This window comes from Botrytis cinerea, chromosome 15 (genome assembly GCF_000143535.2).
Source record: "Botrytis cinerea B05.10 chromosome 15, complete sequence".
In the NCBI taxonomy this organism is placed as follows: Eukaryota; Fungi; Ascomycota; class Leotiomycetes; order Helotiales; family Sclerotiniaceae; genus Botrytis; species Botrytis cinerea.
This window is the reverse complement of record NC_037324.1, coordinates 394,952-418,542: the sequence shown is the minus strand read 5'-3', so window position 1 is coordinate 418,542 and position 23,591 is coordinate 394,952. Positions and strand designations below refer to the sequence as shown.

At 43.4% G+C, this 23,591-nt stretch overlaps 7 protein-coding genes across 9 annotated transcripts; 3 read left to right on the top strand and 4 right to left on the bottom strand.

Moving 5' to 3' along the window:
• Positions 1 to 1,118: 1,118 nt before the first annotated feature.
• On the top strand, positions 1,119 to 4,448 carry Bcatp1. Its single transcript, XM_024697400.1, has 7 exons — positions 1,119 to 1,502; positions 1,712 to 1,878; positions 2,010 to 2,066; positions 2,119 to 2,239; positions 2,292 to 2,914; positions 2,972 to 3,335; positions 3,731 to 4,448. The coding sequence occupies exons 1-7, from the start codon at positions 1,431 to 1,433 to the stop codon at positions 3,989 to 3,991; spliced, it is 1,665 nt and encodes a 554-aa protein (XP_024553215.1). The 5' UTR covers positions 1,119 to 1,430; the 3' UTR covers positions 3,992 to 4,448.
• A 3,619-nt stretch (positions 4,449 to 8,067) lies between these two features.
• On the top strand, positions 8,068 to 10,256 carry BCIN_15g01110 (hypothetical protein). The gene is made up of 2 exons (XM_024697399.1): positions 8,068 to 8,793; positions 8,848 to 10,256. The coding sequence occupies exons 1-2, from the start codon at positions 8,391 to 8,393 to the stop codon at positions 9,600 to 9,602; spliced, it is 1,158 nt and encodes a 385-aa protein (XP_024553214.1). The 5' UTR covers positions 8,068 to 8,390; the 3' UTR covers positions 9,603 to 10,256.
• A 921-nt stretch (positions 10,257 to 11,177) lies between these two features.
• Positions 11,178 to 13,193, bottom strand: BCIN_15g01100 (hypothetical protein). The gene has a single exon (XM_001553640.2). It carries the CDS (start codon positions 12,820 to 12,822, stop codon positions 11,353 to 11,355), a length of 1,470 nt encoding a protein of 489 aa, XP_001553690.2. The 5' UTR covers positions 12,823 to 13,193; the 3' UTR covers positions 11,178 to 11,352.
• A 54-nt stretch (positions 13,194 to 13,247) lies between these two features.
• BCIN_15g01090 (hypothetical protein) lies at positions 13,248 to 14,996 on the bottom strand. The gene is made up of 3 exons (XM_024697398.1): positions 14,515 to 14,996; positions 14,197 to 14,443; positions 13,248 to 14,143 (listed from the first exon to the last, which is right to left on the bottom strand). The coding sequence occupies exons 1-3, from the start codon at positions 14,936 to 14,938 to the stop codon at positions 14,029 to 14,031; spliced, it is 786 nt and encodes a 261-aa protein (XP_024553213.1). The 5' UTR covers positions 14,939 to 14,996; the 3' UTR covers positions 13,248 to 14,028.
• A 12-nt stretch (positions 14,997 to 15,008) lies between these two features.
• Positions 15,009 to 16,964, bottom strand: BCIN_15g01080 (hypothetical protein). The gene has a single exon (XM_024697397.1). The coding sequence runs from the start codon at positions 16,361 to 16,363 to the stop codon at positions 15,485 to 15,487; it is 879 nt and encodes a 292-aa protein (XP_024553212.1). The 5' UTR covers positions 16,364 to 16,964; the 3' UTR covers positions 15,009 to 15,484.
• A 243-nt stretch (positions 16,965 to 17,207) lies between these two features.
• Positions 17,208 to 18,009, bottom strand: BCIN_15g01070 (hypothetical protein). 3 transcript variants are annotated; one of them, XM_024697395.1, is made up of 3 exons: positions 17,917 to 18,009; positions 17,571 to 17,859; positions 17,208 to 17,463 (listed from the first exon to the last, which is right to left on the bottom strand). In XM_024697395.1, exons 2-3 carry the CDS (start codon positions 17,805 to 17,807, stop codon positions 17,335 to 17,337), a joined length of 366 nt encoding a protein of 121 aa, XP_024553211.1. In that variant the 5' UTR covers positions 17,808 to 17,859; positions 17,917 to 18,009; the 3' UTR covers positions 17,208 to 17,334. The 3 variants fall into 3 exon arrangements, with proteins under 3 accessions (XP_024553211.1, XP_024553210.1, XP_001553687.1); XM_024697396.1 differs by having other exon boundaries at positions 17,571 to 17,856; XM_001553637.2 differs by lacking the exon at positions 17,917 to 18,009 and having other exon boundaries at positions 17,571 to 17,896.
• A 47-nt stretch (positions 18,010 to 18,056) lies between these two features.
• Positions 18,057 to 23,578, top strand: BCIN_15g01060 (hypothetical protein). The gene is made up of 8 exons (XM_024697394.1): positions 18,057 to 18,833; positions 18,964 to 20,105; positions 20,163 to 20,646; positions 20,713 to 20,996; positions 21,051 to 21,080; positions 21,148 to 21,714; positions 21,819 to 22,195; positions 22,254 to 23,578. Exons 2-8 carry the CDS (start codon positions 19,008 to 19,010, stop codon positions 22,924 to 22,926), a joined length of 3,513 nt encoding a protein of 1,170 aa, XP_024553209.1. The 5' UTR covers positions 18,057 to 18,833; positions 18,964 to 19,007; the 3' UTR covers positions 22,927 to 23,578.
• Positions 23,579 to 23,591: the final 13 nt, after the last annotated feature.

Here is a 23,591-nt window from a genome sequence, read left to right as displayed (position 1 = left end):
AACGTTTATCGGCGATATTGAAAGATCCGCCACTTTTCAATAGCACACTTACGATAATTTTGGATGGGTCATGGTATTCGCATGATACTTCGCATAATGCTTGTACTTAAGCAAGCCCCGAGTAGTACAGAAAAAAATCTCAAGAGGAAATATAAATTAACGATATTAAAATACGGTATATGCACGGAAAGGATTCATCTTATCTCATCATTTTTCTTGGATAATTGACAAGATACATGTGCTTTGTGGAGTGAAACCAATGAAAAATAAAATCAACATTGTACTTGGCTTCAAATGGTAAAATAGAACATGCAAATCGCCCCCAATTAGGTAGTTCCGAAGTATTGACAACTTCTTTCGTGAATAAGCTCTAGTTGAGGCTTGATGGACCATAATGTTGGAAAGCAGAAAAGAGTAAGATAGATTGTCTCCATGGGTGCAATCTTCATCCGATTCTGCACCTTGGCAACAGCCACGGCCCGCTTGGTCCTCGTTTTGTGGAAGCTGTACGAAGCAGTTACATGTGCGATGACAGCAGCAATAGTGCAGAAAGCAGAAGATAGTTTTCCACCCTTGCTATCTTGCTACCTATCAGACGTTCATCAGATGACCCCAGATGATCCCTCCGAGGCCAGGGGATCTAAAGTTTCATGAATTCGTGAAAAAGTGTGATGTCCCAGGAATTAATTGAGGGAAAAGTTTGTAAATGTTAGTATTCGGGTCCGTCTGAGAAAGTTTCAAGTGCGATGTACGAAATAATCAAGGGCAGATTTTGATATACAGTAGCACCAAGAAATTCGGGGTCTTTGACATATGTAGTAGAATGATGGATGTATATGTATGTGTGGGTAAGTAGGTATGGAGGAAGAGCGAAAAGAGACGATGAAGTGACGGTACGAGCAGCATGCTACTTGTGCTGAGACGCTTTGCTACTTGAGTACGTTGGTACTGGGGTACTTGGGTACTTGGATGCTGAGTACTTGGGGGAGGTCACCACTCTTTTGAACAGATGAGGCTTCGAACCCACTGCCCTCCCATCCAGTCAGTATACACAGTATACACAGTATGCAGAGAAGTTGGCTCGTTGATTGGCTGGGTGATATCGATGTCAGCATGTTGACCTTTCTGGTGTTCTTCTTACCAAAGCTCCATTGCTCCATTGTTATTCACCCACGCACCACGGTTTCTCCCGATGCCGAAATATCACGGATGGTGGGCTGGTGGGCAAAATAGAGAGTGCCACGTGATTTTTCGCGCTAGTTCAGTTTTCCTGATTGTTTGAGAGTGCTCCGTACAATCTCCAATTTCCTCCAGCAAGGTCTTGATACCACCCACTCTACCTCCACCATTTTAAATCTCCTCTCCATCAGTTGCACATTTGTAGCAATTGATTCTCCTTAATACCCTTTGTCATATAGACGTTGGTCAAGATGTTCAGAAACGCTCTTAAGCAGTCCAGCAGGACGGTGGGCGCAATTTCTGCTTCCGGCAGAATTGCCACGGTACGTCAACAAAACAAAATTTCTCATGTCACCATGTCACTACTATACTTCGCCGCTATCAATATCTATCCCTTTAGATATTGATCATAGTGTCAATTGACGTTGCGATGCCATGGTGTTGAGGCTTTCGAGCTTCGAGGAAGCTTTAACAGCTTTGTCGACGAGGATTTTTCGGACTTCGGCTAACGTAAACGTTTTTTGCACCACAGCGAACTGCTGTTCCAGCAACTTTCAACGCAGCATCAAGATCAGTTCGAAGCTACGCATCTGATGCTAAGGCATCCCCCACCGAAGTCTCTTCTATTCTTGAGCAAAGAATTAGAGGTGTTCAAGAGGAGTCCGGTCTCGCCGAGACTGGACGTGTTTTGTCCGTTGGGTAGGTTACCCAACAATATTTTGACACTCGGGTCCAAAATGCTGCAGTCATGTTACGTCGATGTGGATATTCGGGATTATGGATGAGAATTAAGGATTATTTGGGCGCGGTGCTGACTTGTGTTATGACAGTGATGGTATCGCTCGTGTACATGGTATGAGCAATGTCCAAGCCGAGGAACTTGTCGAGTAAGTTTATGAAATTCGACAATCATTATCTGGGGTACTGATGGAGAAAAAGGTTCGCTTCCGGTGTCAAGGGAATGTGCATGAACTTGGAAGCTGGTCAAGTCGGTGTTGTGCTTTTCGGTTCTGATCGTTTGGTCAAGGAGGGTGAGACCGTCAAGCGTACCGGAGAGATTGTTAGTTTCATCAACTTTCATGTATGTTTCAAAATACTAACACGATCTACAGGTCGATGTTCCCGTCGGAATGGAGATGCTCGGCCGTGTCATTGATGCTCTCGGAAACCCAATCGATGGTAAGGGACCTATCAAGACTACCGAGAAGCGCCGTGCGCAACTCAAGGCTCCTGGTATTCTCCCACGTCAATCCGTCAACCAGCCAGTCCAAACTGGTCTTAAGTCCGTCGACGCAATGGTACCCATTGGACGTGGTCAACGTGAGTTGATCATTGGTGATCGTCAAACCGGAAAGACTGCTGTTGCTCTCGATGCCATGCTTAACCAAAAGCGTTGGAACGATGGAAACGATGAGACTAAGAAGCTCTACTGTGTCTATGTTGCCGTTGGACAAAAGAGATCCACTGTTGCCCAATTGGTCAAGACTCTCGAGGAGAACGACGCCATGAAGTACTCCATCGTTGTTGCCGCTACCGCTTCTGAGGCCGCTCCTCTTCAATATATCGCTCCTTTCACTGGTACTTCAATTGGTGAATACTTCAGAGACAATGGCAAGCATGCTCTTATCATTTTCGATGATCTTTCCAAGCAAGCTGTTGCCTATCGTCAAATGTCTCTTCTTCTCCGTCGTCCTCCAGGAAGAGAAGCATACCCAGGTGATGTTTTCTACCTACAGTAGGCTAATTTGACTTTCCCATAATGATGTAGAAAAAAAACTAACATTTTGAATAGTTCCCGACTTCTTGAGCGTGCCGCTAAGATGAACGACAAGCTTGGTGGTGGATCCTTGACTGCTCTTCCCATCATTGAAACTCAAGGTGGTGATGTATCAGCTTATATCCCAACTAACGTTATTTCTATCACTGATGGACAAATTTTCTTGGAGGCCGAACTTTTCTACAAGGGTATTCGTCCAGCCATTAACGTCGGTCTTTCCGTCTCCCGTGTCGGATCTGCTGCCCAACTTAAGGCCATGAAGCAAGTTGCTGGTTCCTTGAAGCTTTTCTTGGCTCAATACCGTGAAGTTGCTGCTTTCGCACAATTCGGTTCCGATTTGGATGCTGCTACCAAGCAAACTCTTAACCGTGGTGAAAGAGTAAGTTTTCCATTTTCATTCGCAACCACTTTTTCATACTTGCCATTGTTCTACTTCTTGTTGGACATTGATCTACTCATGATTGTTCGACTTCTTGTTGGACATTGATCTAATCATGATTGTTTCACTTCTTGTTGGACATTGATCTAATCATGATTGTTTGACTAATTGTTGGACATTGATCTACTTATGATTGTTTGACTAATTGTCGGACATTGATCTATTCATCATTGTTTGACTAATTGTCATACTTTGATATATTTATCAATGTTCGATTTATTTTCGCACATTGATTTACTGCACAATGTTCGGCTCATGGTCGTGCATTGATCTTTCGTTTTTCACACATGAACAAATTTACGCAAAGTACATAAGCTAACAACAATTTTTTACAGTTGACCGAGCTCCTCAAGCAAAAGCAATACTCTCCTATGGCTGTTAACGAAATGGTTCCTCTCATCTACGCCGGTGTCAACGGTCATCTTGACTCCGTCCCAGTCAACAAGATTCTCCAATGGGAGGCTGACTTCATCTCACATCTTAAGACCAACGAGTCAGACTTGTTGGCAACAATTGATAAGGAGGGTGCTCTCAGCAAGGACCTTGAGGCTAAGTTGAAGGACGTTGTCACCTCTTTCACCAAGAGCTTCGTCTAAATCAATAGCTAAAATAAATTCATGGTCATTTCCTCGTTATTCTTTTGTCCCTTAGCATGTGGGCCTGGGCGAGCTGTATTTTGAACGTTGTGATGAGGAAAGGAAAAAATTTAGTTATGGTGGTATGGAGGGCAGGATGAGTGATGAATGATCGGCGGAAGATTTGATAGATCAAAATCAAAGCTGTAAAATAGATCGTCAATTTTTCCGCGTGTTGTATGATTACATGATTCATTGTGTCAATTCGATGTTTGCAAAAGTGATGTTACCAATGGTGACTCGCAAATTGGAGAAGCAGAATCCTAAAATCGAGTTTTCAAGTATTTCACTATATTTCGCTACATTTTATTGTCCTAGTGCAATTCACTGTTTGGATTGATTTCAACCTCCAAATTCGACCCAACAGTTAGATGCTTGCAATGCCCAAATGCAAATCCGACAATCAAATGTACTTTCAGATTTTATGTTTTCCAAATTTTCCCAAGTTGTGAGTGTGAAAAACTGCCGTATTCGGCAAGCTTCTCCGAGTTATGATAAAACATATTCCACGGCTTCGAGCTAAGACCCTGCATATGTTGAAGCCATTGATGTCATGTCAGCTTATGTTGCGGCTTGGAAGGGGGAGCCTGGTATTTAGATATATAGAGTTAGTAGGGGATGTATGCGGATATAAAAATGCGGGTAGGGTGAGCGGGTATGGCCCGAGTACAATGCTACGTGAGAGCTAATAGATGCCTAGAACTTCCCGCCCCGGGCCGAGACATAAACGAAGCTGGGACGGAAAGGAAAGTGGAAATAGATAAAGGGTATGCTGGCTCCTAAGGTAGGTTGCGGTAGAGCAGGGGGATGGTGATTGCGAATTATGAATCGGGGGTCGTGGATCAGATTTGAAAGCGGAAGGGTGAGAAAATAGTTGAGAAATAGTCCGGCTAGGGTGGAGCGGGCAATGTGGGCTAGAGGTGGACTTGAAGTCTGTGGGAAGCCGGAGGAACCTTAATTTAGATTGAGAGTCGAGGTCAGGGTCCAATTCTAGGAAGAGACTCCTCAGCGTGAAGGAGGAAGATGGCGTGCGACGGACGGACGAAATATATTACACATAGGTCGAAAATACTCACTGTCTAGGCCTCGTAACATTCTTCAAATCCTGGAGTCTAGATTCATGATCAAATGCACTTTTAGCGTCGAGTAACTTTTGGATTTCGAATTTGGATTCAATATTGGAAGAGACCTCTAGATTCGGACATTAGGAGAAATCACAGTCGAGTTACCCTCACAGTCCTCTTCGATGGTCAAACTTGAATTTCAATTTAAATACCCTTTCAGGCTTAAACATGCTTAGAACTTCGTTTTAATGTATGATTTATCTCTTTCATTTATCGCGTGGAGAGGAAGTAGGGGGTTAGGAAGGAGGGGCGATGGAGGTGGATTTGGATATAGATGTGGATCCGGGACCTGCGTGATGCCTAGTGCGATGCACGAAGGGACCTCGTGGCGTTGGCAAAAGCTTCTAATTTCAACGGCCGAGGATTATATACACCTCAAGGGTTTATTATTGAAACGGTTTATTGGGATGGCTTGTTGGCGTGGAACATGTGAATGGCGCATGCAGCATGCAGCAGAGAACGCATGGCTTGTCAGGGTCTTTCTCGCCATTAGTTTTTTGACTTTTGATCGTCTTATGTATGAGCCATGGAGTTTGCAGCCCAGAGCAGGGTTTGGAAACCCATCGTCGTGGCTGTGGAAACTTAGCATGGGATGAGATCGGGGATAGAAAGGTTCTGGCTGTGTGACACGGGAAGTTCCATTGCGAAGAACTCAAAGTCGCAAGGAATAATTGGAAGGAAATGATTGTGTGATCTGCCAGGCACTCATTCCATTTTGTCACAAATATCGATACAGTACGATCATGGGCCTAGTATAGTGTTGATAGATGAAGGACCCGATATACATGTGAACGTATCTTACGGCATGCTGAAGTCGGCATGTAAAGCTAGGTGTATTGTGAGGTGGGAAGAATACGAATCGCTACGTTGACCTAGATGCAGATTGAGAGACTTGGTGTAGTTGAGATGCATATTTTTAGTATGCATGCGTATGCATGTGTGTGATTTGAAAGCACACTTCTACTGTTATCTGTACTTATCCTGTCTTCTCAACTTCCTCATGCTACTTGTGGGCTAGAGAGGTTATTCTTCTCGCCTTCTTGCCTTCTTGCCTTCTCGCCTTCTTGCCTTCTTGCCTTCTTGCCTTCTTGCCTTCTTGCCTTCTTGCCTTCTTGCCTTCTTGCCTTTTTGCCTTCTTCCATTGCATATCTCGAACTTCTTGCTATCTATATTGAATATGGGTGCCATTGTGAAACTAGAGACCAGCTCCAATGGCATAGTTCTAACAGCTGTCTCTAGGGCTGTGGTAGCTCTTGGGTGTTTTTCAACAAACACAAACTGGTCGAAATTATAGGAAAAGCAAAGCCCTCGTTTCTTCTGTTTGTTCAAGGTCAAGTATATCTTGGCAAATGCCGAAAGATTACGTTCACGAGTATAAAGTTTTGATACTTAAATTGTACGGTATGGACCACTGTGAAGCTTTGGAAGCAGACCATGATGTAGACTGGTGCCAAGAATAGTCAACAATCAACTCCAGTCATGCCATGTGGAAAACGCACTTTGACATAACGGCCGTAGGGTTGAGATAGGTTTGCTCTATTTATGGAATCACATCTTCCTCACTCCTGGTTATGTTTGCCGTTAGTTCTACTTAATGCCATATTAGCCATTCATTGAGGTAATCTACTTGCAAGTGGCATTAAAAACACAAGAAGATTAGAAATCTGAATTATGGTAAAAACTTAATTGTCGTCTAGTCAAAAATCTAGCCGTCTCTTCATTCTATCCGTGGGCTCCAGGGGAGTTTTCTGTGTTTGTTCATTCATGTATCTTATCAAGGCACGCCAGTTTAACCTTTTCGCATCTTTTTCATACGTCACTTGATTACTGGCCAAGCTAGGTAGATGATTTACCATCAATTAAACGACTCCTCGCATTTTACTGTTCGAGGTGTACAGCTGCAGCAATTTATGAGTCGCGAGTAGCCACTGGTTATGTGCCGAAGGATTTCGCGAATCCAACATTAGCCCAACTAGCGACCATAATTGATTCCAAATTATCTGCACCTTTGTTTTATTCATCATTCTTCTCTGTGTGCGGTTGCGATTTAGTTTCGAACCACCTCAGTCATCTCATTGAATTCACAGGAATTTAAACATGCCTTGGAAAATCTTACAACAATTTATTCGAAGTCCCGATTTTAAAATGATTACTTGGCTCCAGTTAACAGAAATTCCCCGCTGTAGGAATATTATAATCGGTCACTGCGAGGTGTATCCGGTTGGGTTATGTTGCAAACGCGCGGCTGCACTGCCCACTTCAAAGGACCTCACAGCCGCACCTTGTCATGATCATGAAAAAAACCCACATTTCTATAGATATGAGATATTCGAGACCAATATTTTCATCATATTCTATGTCGTTACTTGTTCTTTTAGTGGAGAGCGATGTGTTTTGTCTGCAGCCTTTCCATATGTTGAAACGACCGATGGATTAGGGGTGTCTCGTTCAATTGCTCTCATGCAGGCAGCTAGTATGAAGAATCTGCTCTGTAGAATGGAAAGATCTTATCGCAAACTATGATGATGGTTACGACAATGATTCTTCTGCATGTATTAGTACATAGTGCGAAGATTGTAAGCTTTCATCATAGATCGTTCCGTCAAAGAAACAACGAATGATTGGACCGTTTCTTAACTTGGGCGCCTAGATAGGGCTGTGATTCCTTCTTATCGAACCATGACCCTAAAGACATCATAAGAAGAGGAAGTAGATGTCCAACGTCAGAAAGGCAGATAGACCCTATGGCTGAGGCGTATGATATAAGGGTTATCAGACCTCAAATCTCCACCAAATTCGTGTCCTCATCAAGGTTTTAACTTGTAGGATCACTGTTCCATATTCTAGACCTCCAACTAACATAAAGATGTCTACATATTACAAGCCAACATTCGTTACGTCTGCCTTGCTCTTGTTTGCATAAGTTTGTTCTTACTTACTCGTGCCACTCATTTTCAAGCCTTCATTTACTGTCTTTATTTAGTATTGTTAGTTATATCTTACCACCGACATTTCGTTTGTTTGTCTTCGTCGTATCATCAAAGCCTTGAAAGGCTTCTTTAGATAACCTGTTTGTCAAGTATACTCAAGCTCTTGCTTTTTAACAAACCTTGGTATCTCCCACGCTCCTTTTCCTCTTTTCCTTTTGTTCTCTTTCTCACACGTCAAAATTTAAATAACAAATCGCAAATACAATTTTTCGCTTATATCATAGTTCGCCTCTATAAATTACAAGAATGGCTCGAGCTACATATATACTCGGACTTGGGTCAATTATCCTTGGTCAATTGACACCTTCTTTAGCACAAGTGGTGACTGATGTAGTATCAATTACGGACACATCAACAATAATTTCTTGCGCAGACACTGTGACGAATTGTCCAGGAAAGTCGACTGCTACTGGTTATGGAGCTGGTGTGACATCTACTCCAGGCGTGGCATCGGAAGTCGCATCTGAAACATCAAGTTGGGTAGCATCTTCAACTCCGGCAACATATACAGCTCCGGCAGCAGAAGCCTCTACTGTAACCGTTACCGAGACTGTAACTGGAGATTGCGGTGCCTCTGCTGGTTACGAAGTAGCTAGTTCAAGTTCAAGTTCAACAAATTCTATGTGGTGGCCAGCAGCATCAGAAACAGGTAATTGTGTCCCCATGTCCTCTTTTCCAGATTTACCCACTAAAACTTTTTTAGCTGTCTCTGGAGTAGCTTCGTATACTCAAGCAAACACATCCTCAGCTTCTAGCTGGACCAGTGCCGCGGCATGGGGAACTGGAGCCACAGCCTCCTCTAAATACACATGGGGGACCGGTGTAACATCGTCTGCCATTGTTCCAACTTATGCCTCCGACATTACTTCCCACACTACCATCCAAATTACCTCGGATCAATCAGTCACTCTCACAACTTACTCAACCTCCACCGTCCAAACCAAGACCAGCGGTTCCACAGTATGGACCACTACGACCGGATGGCTCACCGTTGTTACATGCGATGCCTCCACTGGCAGCGCATATGCCACCGGTTACGGATCCGGTTATTCAGCAGGCACAGGCTACTATGGAACCGGGACTTTAGTCGGTCCTTATAATAACTCGACCAAAATAGGAACAGGAACTGCAGCCTTGGAAACTTCAGCCATGGAAACTTCAGCCATGGAAACTTCAGCCATGGAAACTTCAGCCATGGAAACTTCAGCCATAACCACTGCAGGCGGCTATGGTAGCTCCATCTTATCAGCCAGCACTGCGACCTCTGCTTTGGAAAGTAAATCTCAATCAACACTTTATATCAATCCACCGTCTAGCACGGGAGTAGCAAGTGATGCTACAGGGATTAATGGGACGACAGGGGCGCAACAAACTACCATTTCGGCGGATTCGGATAAAGTGAGAATTTCATTTGTGGTATTGGGAGTAGTGTGTTTGACGAATTTGTTCTTGTTTTAATCTGAGGAGCTTGGTTTTTGAGAACCTCTTTCTGGGCTCTGATGGAATGCATGGATTGATTTTTATGCTTTTCATGCTTTCTGCCCTAGAGATGGTATGGGTTAGGGTAAGATATGAATGATGTATTTGTACTACTATATGGGAGAAATGGAAAGGACGAAATCGTCGTCATCAAGTCTTATCTTGATTACTTTCCTAAAGATTTCAAGGGTTGTTCTTCAAGTGAATTTGGGTTTGAGGATCGATACCCAGATTTATGGGTGGGAATTTTGGTGTGGAGCTATACGACGTCTATCTTTGTTTGTACTTAGTATATCTGTAGATGAATAGCTGAGTAATGGAGCTGGTTCATCCGATATAATCTACTGTGTTTTTTCGATCGAATGAGGAAACAATTTGAACGACCCCGCAAGGAAATAAAGATTGCAATCCGAGACTTTATGAGCTCAGGTTTCAGGCACTTGGCATTATCATCCTCCAATAATGGTTTTTTCAATAGCATGGCGATGACGTGATCAAGCAATGAGATATCGCGAATAGAGATATTGTGTGACTCTATAAATATGATTGAACTGACCCCTCATCCTACACTATCTCTAACATCATTCTAGTTAATAGAAAAATGGCAGCCCAGTAGACTTCTCACTTCTAACATCGTGAGATCCTCCCTCGAAGTTAACCTGACGCTACATCACCATCATCAATCTTATCCATATTAAGTAGATACTCATTAGAAGCTAATAACTCTTATCTATTATCCAGATCCAGACATGCAACAAAGTCAAATGATATGATCCGCCTAAAACCCCTAAAAGCATACTAAACAAGTAAGCGAGCTTGGGAAGCCTTAGCTCATGGCTTCTAGACATTTCTCTCGAACCTAATTATTCTTATCCCTTATCTAGATACGCAACAAAATTCTCAAAATGATGCTCTTGAATTATGTGTTGAGGATATCGTGGATGTGAGATTTTCGACTCTAGTGCTCGTCTTGATTTTGTGAGAAAGATATGTCTTGGTGTTTGAGAAGATGAATGAATGCTGGAAACTTGATGATGATGATGATGATGATGATGATGATGACGATTGCTGCTTTGAGGCTTTGCAAAACACCTTACACGAAACTTTTGGGCCAGCGCTGGTCTCGAAGATGTGCATGTTTTGGACAGAGAGGAACCATTACAGTGTCGCGACGATCGCGTGATGGCTGGTAGCATGTAGAAAAAAAGCTCCTCTGATCTATCCGTCGTGGATGACAGAACAACGCGAAGTCACTTTTGGGGACTGGCTCTGGAGCCAGAATGGGAAAGCACTTGGCTGTTAGTCAGTACGATGTTGAAAGCATTTGGGGTGGAAGAAAATTGGAAGAAAATCATTTGCATTGGGAGAAGGGTGCTTTGGGAACGTATAAGACTGCTGAATGCCTGAAGAGCTTTATTGATCGTTTTAAATAGATGGGTCATAAACGGCGTTTCCAATAGTCCGGATTGTAGCCTGTCAATTAAAAACTCCCATCATTTTCTGTACATAGTCCAACATTCGAAATAGGTTCAATCTTGAGTACAGAGCTCTCAGTGATAGGCTGTCCAAAAGTGGCATTCAATACAATCAGCTTTCATGTTTGGATAATAAATAATATTGCTGCCATTCGCTCCGAATCTAATATGTGCATTCTATATATAATGTCTCTTAGCTCACCTGCTCGTCCCAAACCGGAAATACAAGACTTCAAAGCACTAATTATGTGTAATTAATGTACACCACCAAAGCCAAACCACTTCTCTTCGAATCCTTTTAATTCCTCGTATGAATCCCAATCTTCAACGGCGACCAAATCTTCATCGTATCCTTCGAAAGTAGACATACTCGTTACCAATCTAGGGTTGACAGCTACGTCTAACTTAACACCCTCCCCAATCTTATCATTTGGCGATTCAATATTGCCATATGTGGTACCTTCCTTGAAAGAATCATCGCGAATTCTATGAACCTGCGACCAAAGTGGCTTCGCGAATTGAGAATGCTTGATCAAATTCGCATGTACGAACATCCACTTTCCAGATGGATCTGCTTGAAGCATTGTATGTCCTCCCGATTGGGGCTTTCCAGGAATTTTTGCAGCTCCAACAGCGTTCATTCTTCCTGGGCCCGTCCATGGCTTTCCAAGAAGAAGTGCAGCAGCCCGAAACGAATCTCGATCACCTCCCATGAATCCATAAAATTCTTCATGATGAAAAGCAAAATACTCGATCAACCATAGAATATCCTGGTGCCGAGTTCGAGATATCATAACCTGCCCAGATTCTCCTTCGTATTCATTCCGACATGGCTGGCCCAATAAACGCCACATCGGATTTGTGGGATGAGATTTTGAATAATCAGGCCATAATAGAAGTCCTGTATCTCTCCATTCTCTTCCTTCGAACAGATATTCGGGATTCCGTAGAGGATAAGAATCTGTATCTAAATACAGGATCTCGTCAAATGAAGATTGCTGAATGGCGGCTCCCTTTATCTGAAAATCTTTCCACCCCGACCCTTTCGATACGTCTTCTACTACACGCATTGTAATGTTGATGCCGCTAGTACCCGAGTCAGAGTTCTGCAACTCTTTTATATCGGAGAGAAGACTACTAAGGGCAGGTGCAGACAATTCGGAGTCGAAATGAAATATCTCGACTGGCAACGTGCAGTTGTAAGATCTTAGAAGCCTAAGAGAAGTTCGCGCACGAATCAGGGCTGGGCGATCTCCTGCGGCCATTACAATTCCTCTGTTGATCTTCTTCTCCATTCCCGGCACGTCGGTGTTAGAGAGTGGTGATGAGCTCGCTTTCCCAATCATCTCAATTTGTTTGCGACGTAAATTCGTTGTGATACCTTTGCGCCACGCGTAAATCTGAGATGAAGGTATATCTGCCCATGTTTTCACATTTCCATCGACAGCACCTCGGTCAAAATTAGTTCCATTAACCGGGCAGGTTTGGGAATTCATTGAAACAGCGTCATTATAGGATAGAACTGGGCGTGATAAGAACTCCTCCAAGATTCCATTTAGCCTTGAAATCTCTTCTGAATCTGGTGGTGTCTCATAATGAAAATAATTCTGAGCTTTTTGTGGAATGTAACTCGATAAATCGTCAGAGTTTAAATGAGAAAGACTAACGATCAATGCTATGAACACGATTGCGCCAAAAGTAGCGAGTGCACGAGTTTGCCTCATTGTTTGGTAACTTCACCAAAAACTAGAGATTCCGAAATAAAACTCGGAATTATCGGATTGATGAATTGTGATTCAATGGACCTTTTGTTTCGATCGCAATAAGCTCATTGCAAGCAATCGCAAGTAATATACAAAGATCTATGCTGGAGACATGTGTGATGTAAGTTGGCGGCGCAGTGTCTTGGATGATCTTAAAAGGCAAAAAGATATCTTGACCTAACAGCCACCCAAAAGAACGACCTCGTCGGATTAAATATATTTAGAACGGTTGAAGTTCTAATTGAAGGCAGACTGGCGGCTAAAAGAGCTGTCCCAGTGTTCCAAGACATCATTATGAGGACATTTGAATGATCCCGGTGAAATATTGATCCGTGAAATGATTACGCATCGTTCATTTCATTCATTTTTTGATCATCTCCAATGATTGGGATATTCATGCACTGGCATATTGACAAAAAGCGGAACCTTGCTACCATGGCGGCCACTCTCAGAGATATCTTAACATGGCTCTGACAACCGGATCAGAATTAAGCGCGAAAGTAATTCGAAATTTCCTCGCACGGCATGTGCTCATAGGGTTAGCTCCAATATGAAACGGCTATACGCGCTTTCATACCATGGATAGATGAGCCTTGCCCAACGACAATCTCTTCGACGTTGTTCACCCTCTTTGTATCATCAAACCGAAATACGAGAAACCATCCAGGACTCATGACAAAGGAATACACATTCATGGGAAGAGGGCCGGAAGATGGCCGTCTCTCCTCGAGCCAAGACTCCAGCCCTGATACAACTGATCATGTTATCGCGAAACTCTGCGGCCTCTGATATTCAAAGATAATCACTACTCACAAAGAAATTGCCATCACGACCTTGTTACTTGCAAACCGACACAATATCTGCGAAGCAAAACTCATAGGGCCGAGGGACGTGGTGGCACCAACCAAGATGCAATCAAACCAAATGTAAAGGTTCACATTCTGAAAAGCTTGACCATGTCTATGTTGGTCTCTCTATGTATAAAAACTATCCTATGGATTTTACATCAGCAAGTGTGTGAAGGATATAAGTGCATTGGAGGATTCCAGGTTTGTGATGAGGGACTGCTCTTACTTAGTATTGGCCACAGGGTGGCTACCCAGAGATGTCTTGAAATACAAATTGCCCATGCCAACAGTTTGTGCGAAACCAGTTCCAAATATTCAATCAATGTCTCCCCGGGTAAGTGTAGCTCCTCATGGGAATGAAAGGCTCAGTTCCCCATGGTAGCCATGTTTTTCCAACCTCGAATTTCCCTCTAATGGGTCTCCACATAAAGTACCTGTCAACATCAGTCATTGCCAATACACAATCAAGATTTTGAGTAGTGCTCACTGAGGCTCAGGAGGCAGTTTTGTCTCCAGATTTGTCCAAGTCGCACATGGATTTTCAATACTGGTGTTCACCACCACCTTATAGTATGTCATGAATCCATACTTTTCGTATAGTAATCTTCCCGTCTTGGTCGCCTCTACATATGCATCGACCCCTAATTCATCAGCTTTTGAGATGCCCCAATCCATCACCAACTTCATACCACCTCTCCTTCGAAATGCTGGAATGGTGAACGCGATGTTCAAGACTGTGATATTGCAACTTTAGCATGGACCCTGTGTTCCCGGCGAGCTCAACATCAATTATGCTTATACTTACGCAAGTATGGTCGATTACATTGTAGGTAATACTTATGGACATCAATTTGTCGCATAAAATTGTTGGCATATTCTCGACCGATTCCCTCTGGCCACCAAACAGCAACGACTGGGTCTGATTGATTGACAGTGTCTGAATTTCCTTCAAAGTAAACCCAATTTGCAGCTCCCACCAGCTTTCCATGCGTTGGCTCAACTACTTTCATCCAATAGCTATTGGGAGATTTCTTTGCATGGTGTCTTACTGCGGATTCTGTGGCTATCTGAATAGATCGCTCTCGTTCCTGCGGGGAGTCATCTTTGAGATAGTAGACTATCCGCAGATAGGAATTGAATGGATTCTCAAATGCTTCCCAACAAGCTGACATCATTTCTTTGAAATTGGCGTCGCTTTCGAACTTGAGACGCTGGAGATTTGATTTCATTGAAGATATGGAATATGGAATATGGAATATGGCGAAGGCGAAGGTGAAATTGCAGGCCGGTATTGGTTAATGGATTATAGAGGACGTCTGAAATATTATTCTGGTATATCTTGGACTGAACCATTAATGCCACCTTGTTGTGGCTATACATTGATAAACTCCCGTCTCTTATTTTTCAGATTCAAAATTATTCGCCTTTACATTTTCTCAGGCATAGAAGATTAAATTTCAAGTTCTCCGGCCCTCCAACCCTTCTTTCCGTCTTTACTTTGACGCGCAAGTGACTGTTAGATCAACACACGCATATTTCACCACCTAGTTGTCAATACATCACATTGTACAGTACAGTCGCCTGTTGAAATTCTCATTCAAATATCTGGATAGCAGTGGTCGAGCGCTTGCTGTCACTATTCACATTGAGAACATTGTGTAAAAGTGCTATAGCCAGCCATTCAAGCAATATATTGAACCCAACCTGGCATGAACACACTGCCAACCATTATTAACCTAAATCGCTCAATATGCATTCCTATCCCACTCCTCGCTTTAAAAATCAAAACTTGCGTAATCCATATACAACCTCGCCTCTTCTGAGAAATCCATATGCTCCTGCGGAGATTTCAATTCCGGCGGCGAGATGATATTCTTCAGCTCTCTCAGCGACTCGATATCCTCCAACATTCCTCTATCCAACTTGTCCCATATAATGCCATAACCCGGTTTTGCCGCTCCAGCAACGGTGATGATTCTTTTATTCGTAATCACATAATCGCATCCTGCATCCCACTGATCGCCTTTAAATTCTTCCTCCAATACCTGGCATTCATGGACTAACGCTATCGTTTTCGTATCCTTATTCACAGCCCCTATCGAATATAACATCCCCCATTCTAAATCGAAAAATCCATGCCCCTTTCCAAAACGAAGACCTTTGTAATTTATGGCGCCAGTCCCTGTAACCATCAATGGTATTCTTAATCCCTCGCTTCGTATCGCAGTCAACGTAACATGTCTCCCATATCTTTCCATGCCATCCAAATAACTCGCAACCTCCCATTTGCGTTCCGGTATTTCCTTAGGATTCAGCAGGAAAAATCCCCGTCGAATCCCATATGTTGTACAGATGACAATCTTCCCATCTTTCAGCGCCTGACATCGCAGTTCCTGCAAACAATTGTCGGGGGCGATAAATATCGTTTCGGCAGATATGTAACAGTCTAAACTAATTAAGTGACGGCCTGCATCATTGGAACCCACGAAATCGCATATGAATGAAGAGTAATCATGGTCGAACCTTGAGTCTGGTATAGCTACATGGCGCAGTTCTTCCCAAACCTTTTCACGGATTTGAGATTTGTGCGTGGAGGCTGGTGGTGTTGCGCCTGTTTGGAGAGGAGGAGGTCGCTGGGGTGCGGATATGGTCATGATAGTCGAAGGAGTGTGATGTTGTCTGAGATTACGATTATTCTGCCGGTGAAGGATTTGATTTTGGAAGCGGTAAAGGCCAAAAGTGACTAATAAGCTGTCTTCCAGATGTTGAGAGGAAATGTAGAAAATTTATTCGAAGACTCGTTCCTCCGAGTCTTTATTTGACAAATACGATGTTTTTATTTGGGGGGGAGGAGAAGATTTAAAAGAGACCGAAACAAGACGTCTGGGCGTGAAACTCGAATATAAAAATGTTTCACACATGTGAAGTGCAGATCCGGGGAACGAACATGACACGGAAGTTTAAAAAGTGCGTGTCTCAAGCGCTTTTGCTCGTATTATAGTCTTGACAAGAGCAGAGGTTCCTGTTATTTTGCGTATGTTTGTTGCATCTGCAATATGCCGTTTACTCTCTTTCAAGATTGATTCGAACCATGAGGCGAATTCTTCCACCAGGTCATTCTGGCCCTTCTGTTTAACATAAACTCCATCACGAGGTCCCTGGTACGTCCTTCATTCACGCACTTATGGTGCCACACAAGATGCACAGGCTGTATACATGCAGTTGCAGTATCGCCAGGCATTAAAATAGAGTCTCGCACGCCACCACATCTTAACAAAGTGTAGATGTAATTTCAACAAGCATTATGACAGCAAGAGCAAGTTTGATTGGGCACATAGAAACTCGGGAGATGAATCCACTGCCCAAGTGTTGCGAGGACCCGGAAGAAGCGTCTAACAAATTTGCATCATACATACCGAATTGGCCCAGTTCCGTCTGTCACTTGCATGCCCGATACAAAAACTTCTTCGCGAAATCTTCGTCGAAACACGCCACTGCTGCACGCGATTGGAACTCATGGCGGTGATGTAAATTAGGAGATGATCATTATCGTGATTTGGTCCCTTTTGTAAACCAATTACTCCGTCCATGTGCTGTTGTACATTTATTATATTTCCTCATATCATCATGGCCTCTGCCCTGGACCTGGAGGTCCTATTTGACCTGGCATCTCCTGTGCCCCTTCGGCTTTGAGTCTCTGCAAAGTTTGATCGCGCTGGTATTCCATAACTCTTCGCTTTTTGAAGTATTGGACCTACATCACAATCGAGTCAGCAAATATATCCCTGGTGTACATTCTTCTCGCTGTTCCGCTTTCCACGTCCTCCAGTCCATACTCAGCTCCCAATGGAGAAAACTCACCCAACTCGTAGCACAATTACTTTCAAATCCTTTGCTCTCTGCTGCACATGCTTTCTCCGCCTTGTCCTTCTCCGTAATACTATCAATGATCTCTGCTTTATCCAAGCATTTAAAATAAGCATCCCTAGCTTCCCAGCACCGAGATCTTTGTGTGCGGTCCGGAGCTATGGGTGCACCATCCGCGCCAATCTTGGGGGGTGGTAAGGAAGCTGAAGTCGAGGATGAGAAAAGACCCATGGCGTGCTAATCTTAGGATTTGGATGGGGGCGGGAGATTGTAATTTTAACTGCTTGAACTTATTGATTAGTTTTCCAAGATACAGTGCCACGGGAGAGCTTTGACTTACCAACTATTGCCTATGGACCGTGATAAATTGAGAGGTCTGGGAGAAGTTAGCGATTAGCCACAGTCACAGTCACAGTCACAGTCACAGCCACAGCCACAGCCACGGCTACAGCACTTTCATCATCGAAGCTCTTATAATTCGGGAAGTAGATCATGCCTCCCCTTCTTAAACTTTATTTCACTAGCCCAGGCGAAGAATTGATTGTGCTTTGACATTTATTATTGATGATCTTCAAATCGTTGCAATCTTTTCGATTGTTCGATTCCACTCCCTCCTGAGTGGCGAGTCTCTACATGTGCTGCCAGCTTGCCTTACCTATGGCCTTGCTCACGGCGAGTCTTCCATCAATCGATTTCTGACTAGATATGAGACGTGGAACTAATATCCACCCCATACCAGCCAGATCAAACTAGTGGATTCCCCAGTCTCACGGGTCTTGAGGGTTCAAATCTCCCCAAATGGAGAGACCATAGCACCGGTAGCCAATAAACAGTCTTTGTAGATTAAGTATTGATACTATCATAGTTTATCGTGCCCCGAATCCCCAAGTCTTTATGGATCCGAGTCTACTTCTGATAGGGGCGACAGAATGGCAATTTTTTCCCATTTCAGGACTAGTAGTACGAGGTCCAGAACTCAATTCAATATCTTGGTAGTTCTAGAAGAAAGTTGCGAGAGTGGCGATCTTACATGATGTGGAACCCAGAATTAGACAGTTTGTTTCTGTTCTCTAGATCTATATGTTCTCAAGTTTTGGTTTCCAGTTCATTGATCGAATCTCAACACTACAAGGGCGAGCTTCGTCTTAGAAGCTCCAAGTAACATGGAGCAGTAAGTTTGAAGTAACAAAATACTCTCAAGGGCGACGTACGAGGCGTGCACCACGTCATCAACCCTAGTGAACTGAGAGTCCATGCGTGAGTTTCCTTTCGATCCATTCTAAATACAATCGCGTGCTTGATCTTGACTTCTCATCTTCTCATCCCCCACAACTTGCACCTTTCTCAATATCAGAAAAATGGTATGCTAAAGAATGCATCTCAACAGGAAGCAGGGAAACTTGAACACTTGATCTTAAGGCTATCCCAACAATGCCGGCAACTTCAACGTGGGACATGATGTACGGTAGAAACCACGCCAGTGGATCTCAGTCGCAAGATTCGAGCCCGAATAAAATGGACCTTCCATTATCTATATTGAAACATTTGCCTACGCCTGTGCTAGTCTTGGATCAGAATCGGAAAGTGCTATGGACAAACTGGAAAGCAGAAGCTTTATTCGGCAGCGCAGATTCTTCCAGGAATGATACGAGTGCATCGATCGGAAAGGACTTAGATGAACTGGGTGTCACATTACTAAACAATCGATCATGGGGACCGATCCTAAGTGAGATAGAGTATCTTCGATGTGGCGGTACCTCATCAAATGATGAAAATTCGAGCTTTTTTGATGGCTTCCAGGTGGTGGTAAACAATTCATCTAAGTCGAATGACCAGAAGGAAAGACAATTTCGGGCTTGTATTGATGCTTTGAATGAGGATCGCGGCCTTCATTTCATCCTCACCTTCGAATTACCGATATTCTTGCAAGAGAATCCAGTCAACTACAGGTCAGGATCAACACTGTTGACAAATAAACTAAAAGAGCCTCAGCACAAACCGGCCCTCATAAGAGATGACACTTTTTGTTCTCTTCGAAAAGCGGTCTTTGACAATGTTGAAACCCCCGCATTCATCATAACTGCAGATGGTGAATTTTACTTAACAAATCGTAAAGTTGAAGAGGTATTAGGAAAGTCTATGGGGGGAGAGAATGGCTGCCGACAGAATATGTTTCGAGATGCCCTACAGATATGGGATGCGGAATTTACCCGTCAGTTATCACCCGATGAATATTTCGGAACAGTCTTAACGAGAACCCGAAAGCCTTTCACGAATCAAAGGTCTGGATTTATAAATCCCATAAATGGAGATCGAATGACAACACTAATGTCTGGAGAATGCCTTTATGACGAAGCTGGGATCTACTTGGGAGCGATTTGCTGGTGCGAAGATATACAAGAATACGAACAATACCTGATTGAGAAACAACACAATTTACTACGAAGTCATGAAACTATTTGTGATTTGATGCCACATCTAGTGTGGACTGCAAGACCGGATGGTTATTGCGATTGGTACTCTAGGCGGGTAAGGATGGCTTCTGGTAACTGCCCACAATTCAAAAGAAACTAACCTGCGCCACAGTGGTACGAATACACTGGCATGTCTAAGGAAGAAAGCGTTGGCACCGGATATGAGAAGGTGATTTATCCGGATGATCTGAATACTCTTAGAGAAGCTTGGAACTTTAGCCAGTCAGAGCATCAAGATGGTGAGGTAGAGGTACGGTATCTGAGGCGTGATGGGGTCTATAGATGGATGCACACGAGAGCTTGCCCACTACTTGACGATAACGGAAAAGTTCTGAAGTGGTATGGAACAAATACAGATATCACCGATATTGTAATGTCACGAATTGAGGCTAAGAGGAACAAGCATCAAATGTTGACAGTTCTGGCTCATGCCGAAGTTAACATGTTTTGTGTGGATAAAAATCGGCTAGTAACAATGGCGGAGGGAGCAATGCTATGGGGCACCAAAACTGAGCAAACGCATCAGAGCAAGGAAAATCTGATTGGAAAGGATATTATTGAGCATATGCAAAGCACGCAAGCAGGGGGCATACCGGGTTCGTTTATTTCATCCATCCCTCCGCGACAATAATCCCACGTTACTGATGTATTCAAATCCCTAGGTCATGAAAATTCTATCCTAGAAATATTGTCCGGAAAAGTTGAAATGGCAACATGCGAAGAAAAGATAGGGGATAAAAGTTACCGAACACGATTAGTAGCAGATCTTGAGCACAACAGTGATGATGGAGGGCAAGCACCAAAGGTCATCGGATGTTTGGGCTTGAGTATTGATATTACGGATGTGGAAAAACGGGCGCAATTAGAGATGGATAACACGAGGTTGATGATTGAAGAACAAGCAGCTAAAGATTCATCTAAGATAAAAAGTCAATTCTTAGCAAATGTGAGTGATTAGTACCTTGTGAAGACTTCCAGAACGCTAACAGAATTTGCAAAGATGTCGCATGAGATGCGCACCCCAACGGCGGTAAGTCCCCCTCCTCATCTTTTTGCGCTCAAATCGAAAGATCACAGGGCTAACGTGTTAGCATTAGGGCGTGATTGGTATGGTGGACTTGCTCGACGAAGACCCAACTTTAACGTCTTCGCAACGCGAATATGTTTCTAGCATTCAACTTTCGGGAAGAGCCCTCCTAACCATTGTGAATGACATCCTTGACTTTTCGAAAATTGAATCTGGTCGTCTCGACATCGAAGAGGTTCCATTCAATCTTTGTTCCATTGTGGGAGAGCTATGTAAATTATTATGCGTTTTTGCTAATCAGAAGAATTTGGTATTCAATTACGAAAACGAGATTGACGAAAGTCTCGAAGTCCTGGGAGACCCCGGGCGGATCAGACAAGTCCTATCTAACCTTCTAACAAATTCGCTTAAATTTACGGAAAATGGATCTATAACAATAAACGCTAAAGGAAAGAGAATAACGGATTCAGGCAACACTGGAAATGATGTAATTGAGGTCAGATTCGTGATTAAGGATACCGGCATTGGAATATCTAAAATGACATTGGATAAGTTATTTAGACCCTTTAGCCAGGGGGACTCTTCAACGGCAAGACTATATGGTGGGACGGGTCTAGGTCTGACTATATCGAGAAATGTGAGTATCTTCTTCCATTCTTCCATTCTTCAAATGCCCGTCCACCAAAGGACCTCAACGCATTCATTGAGATCTCTACTTCGAGATACTGATTCTGATACTAGCTTGCAACTCTGATGTCTGGCACGATAGATCTTGATTCAGAGCAAGGAGTTGGGAGCACGGCCACGTTCACAATACCATTGAAGATATCCTCCTATTGCCGTCTACCCCGAAATCCCACCACTCCTGCTAAACTTGACTTTTCTTTTACCAACGATAACTCTCATTCACAATCTCTGCCGAGTACGCCACTGGCTCTTCGACCAAGCCGTCATCAAGGGCAGGTAGAACAACAGCTTATAAATCAACAAATCTCGACTAGTGATACCAATCATGTCCTTCCTCCATATTTACGAAACGGAGAAAAGAAAAAAGAGAGCGGGTCAAAACTTACACTGAAAGAGCGAGGCGAGATCATTGTTCTAGTTGTCGAAGATAAGTAAGTTGGATATATTTATTATAACCACATCTTTTTATTTCTTGCTTACAAATTATAGTGCCATCAACCAGACAATCGCATTGAAAACTGTCCGAAACCTAGGATTCCAAGCAACAGCCGTTTGGAATGGACGCGAAGCATTGAACTACCTGAGTAATCCTGGACCATCCAATCCGAGGCCAGATATCATCTTAATGGATGTCCAGATGCCAATTATGGATGGTTATGAAGCAACAAAAATTTTAAGGACGAGTAAAGAATATGAAAAGAATCTAGAACCTGATATACAGCCGTCAGAAAACACGAACGGTTTGGTTAGTGCGAGACGCTCAAATCCGAACGGATCAAAAATGGAGAGTCCGGCCAGCAGGACACAAACCAAAACGAAAAGTAAACTGAAAGATCTTCCTGTTATAGCTATGACGGCTAGTGCGATTCAGGGAGATCAAGAAAAGTGTCTCGAGGCGGGAATGGATGGATACTTGAGTAAACCGGTTGAAAAGGAAAGGTTGGAGGAAACGCTATTATATTGGGGGCAAAAAACAATGAATGTCCGAGAACTTGCAAGTCTGGGTATCTCGAGTTCTGACGGTAAACATAGTAAGAATGATTCTGCTGATTCTGCTGTTGTCATGATGGATGAAGATTCTACTTGGTCACAGGATGGAGGGTCAAGAGACGGCGATCTAGATAGTGGAGATGGGATTGCAGAAACAGCTGGTGCACACTGAACATATTGTGGTCTCATTGTTGCATGTGGATATCGATACTGTTGGAACTGAGTCTATTATGGTGGGGGTAGCCGTGAAGAACTGATTTCAGTTCTGTGAATGGCGCAGACGTTTGTCGGTTGGAAAACACGGATATTCACGGTTCTTTAGATGACCAAAATGGCGTATTCCGGTTGTGATATTGGGCGATTCCTTGGACACTGGATAAGGGACTTGGGGTTGAGACCGGATGGATTGGATTGGATTGATGATGTGAAATGATTGTGTTATACCTTGGCATTTATTGATAAAATATTTCTTAGAGACTACCTGCCTGATCGAGAATGTTATATAGATAACGGATAAAGGGGGGTTAGAGTTGTTAAACGAATATCATGAATTTTGCGGGAACTAGTTTCTGACGTGCCGAGTCCAAGACTTAGATGCCAGAGACTACCTACCTAATCCGGAATGTTGTAGAGAAACCCCGCGGACGCAGGTGCCCCGGCGGAGATCTTGGCGTGCTTGGACGGTTAAAGGGGGTTAGATTTTTAGACGAACACCATAAATTGCGTTTGCAACTGGTACCTGGCGTGCCTGGCGTGCCTGAGTCCTTATCTAGTGTGTCAGACATGCATTGACTCAAGATATATAAATTAACTTCCAAGATCTACTGATAGCACGTG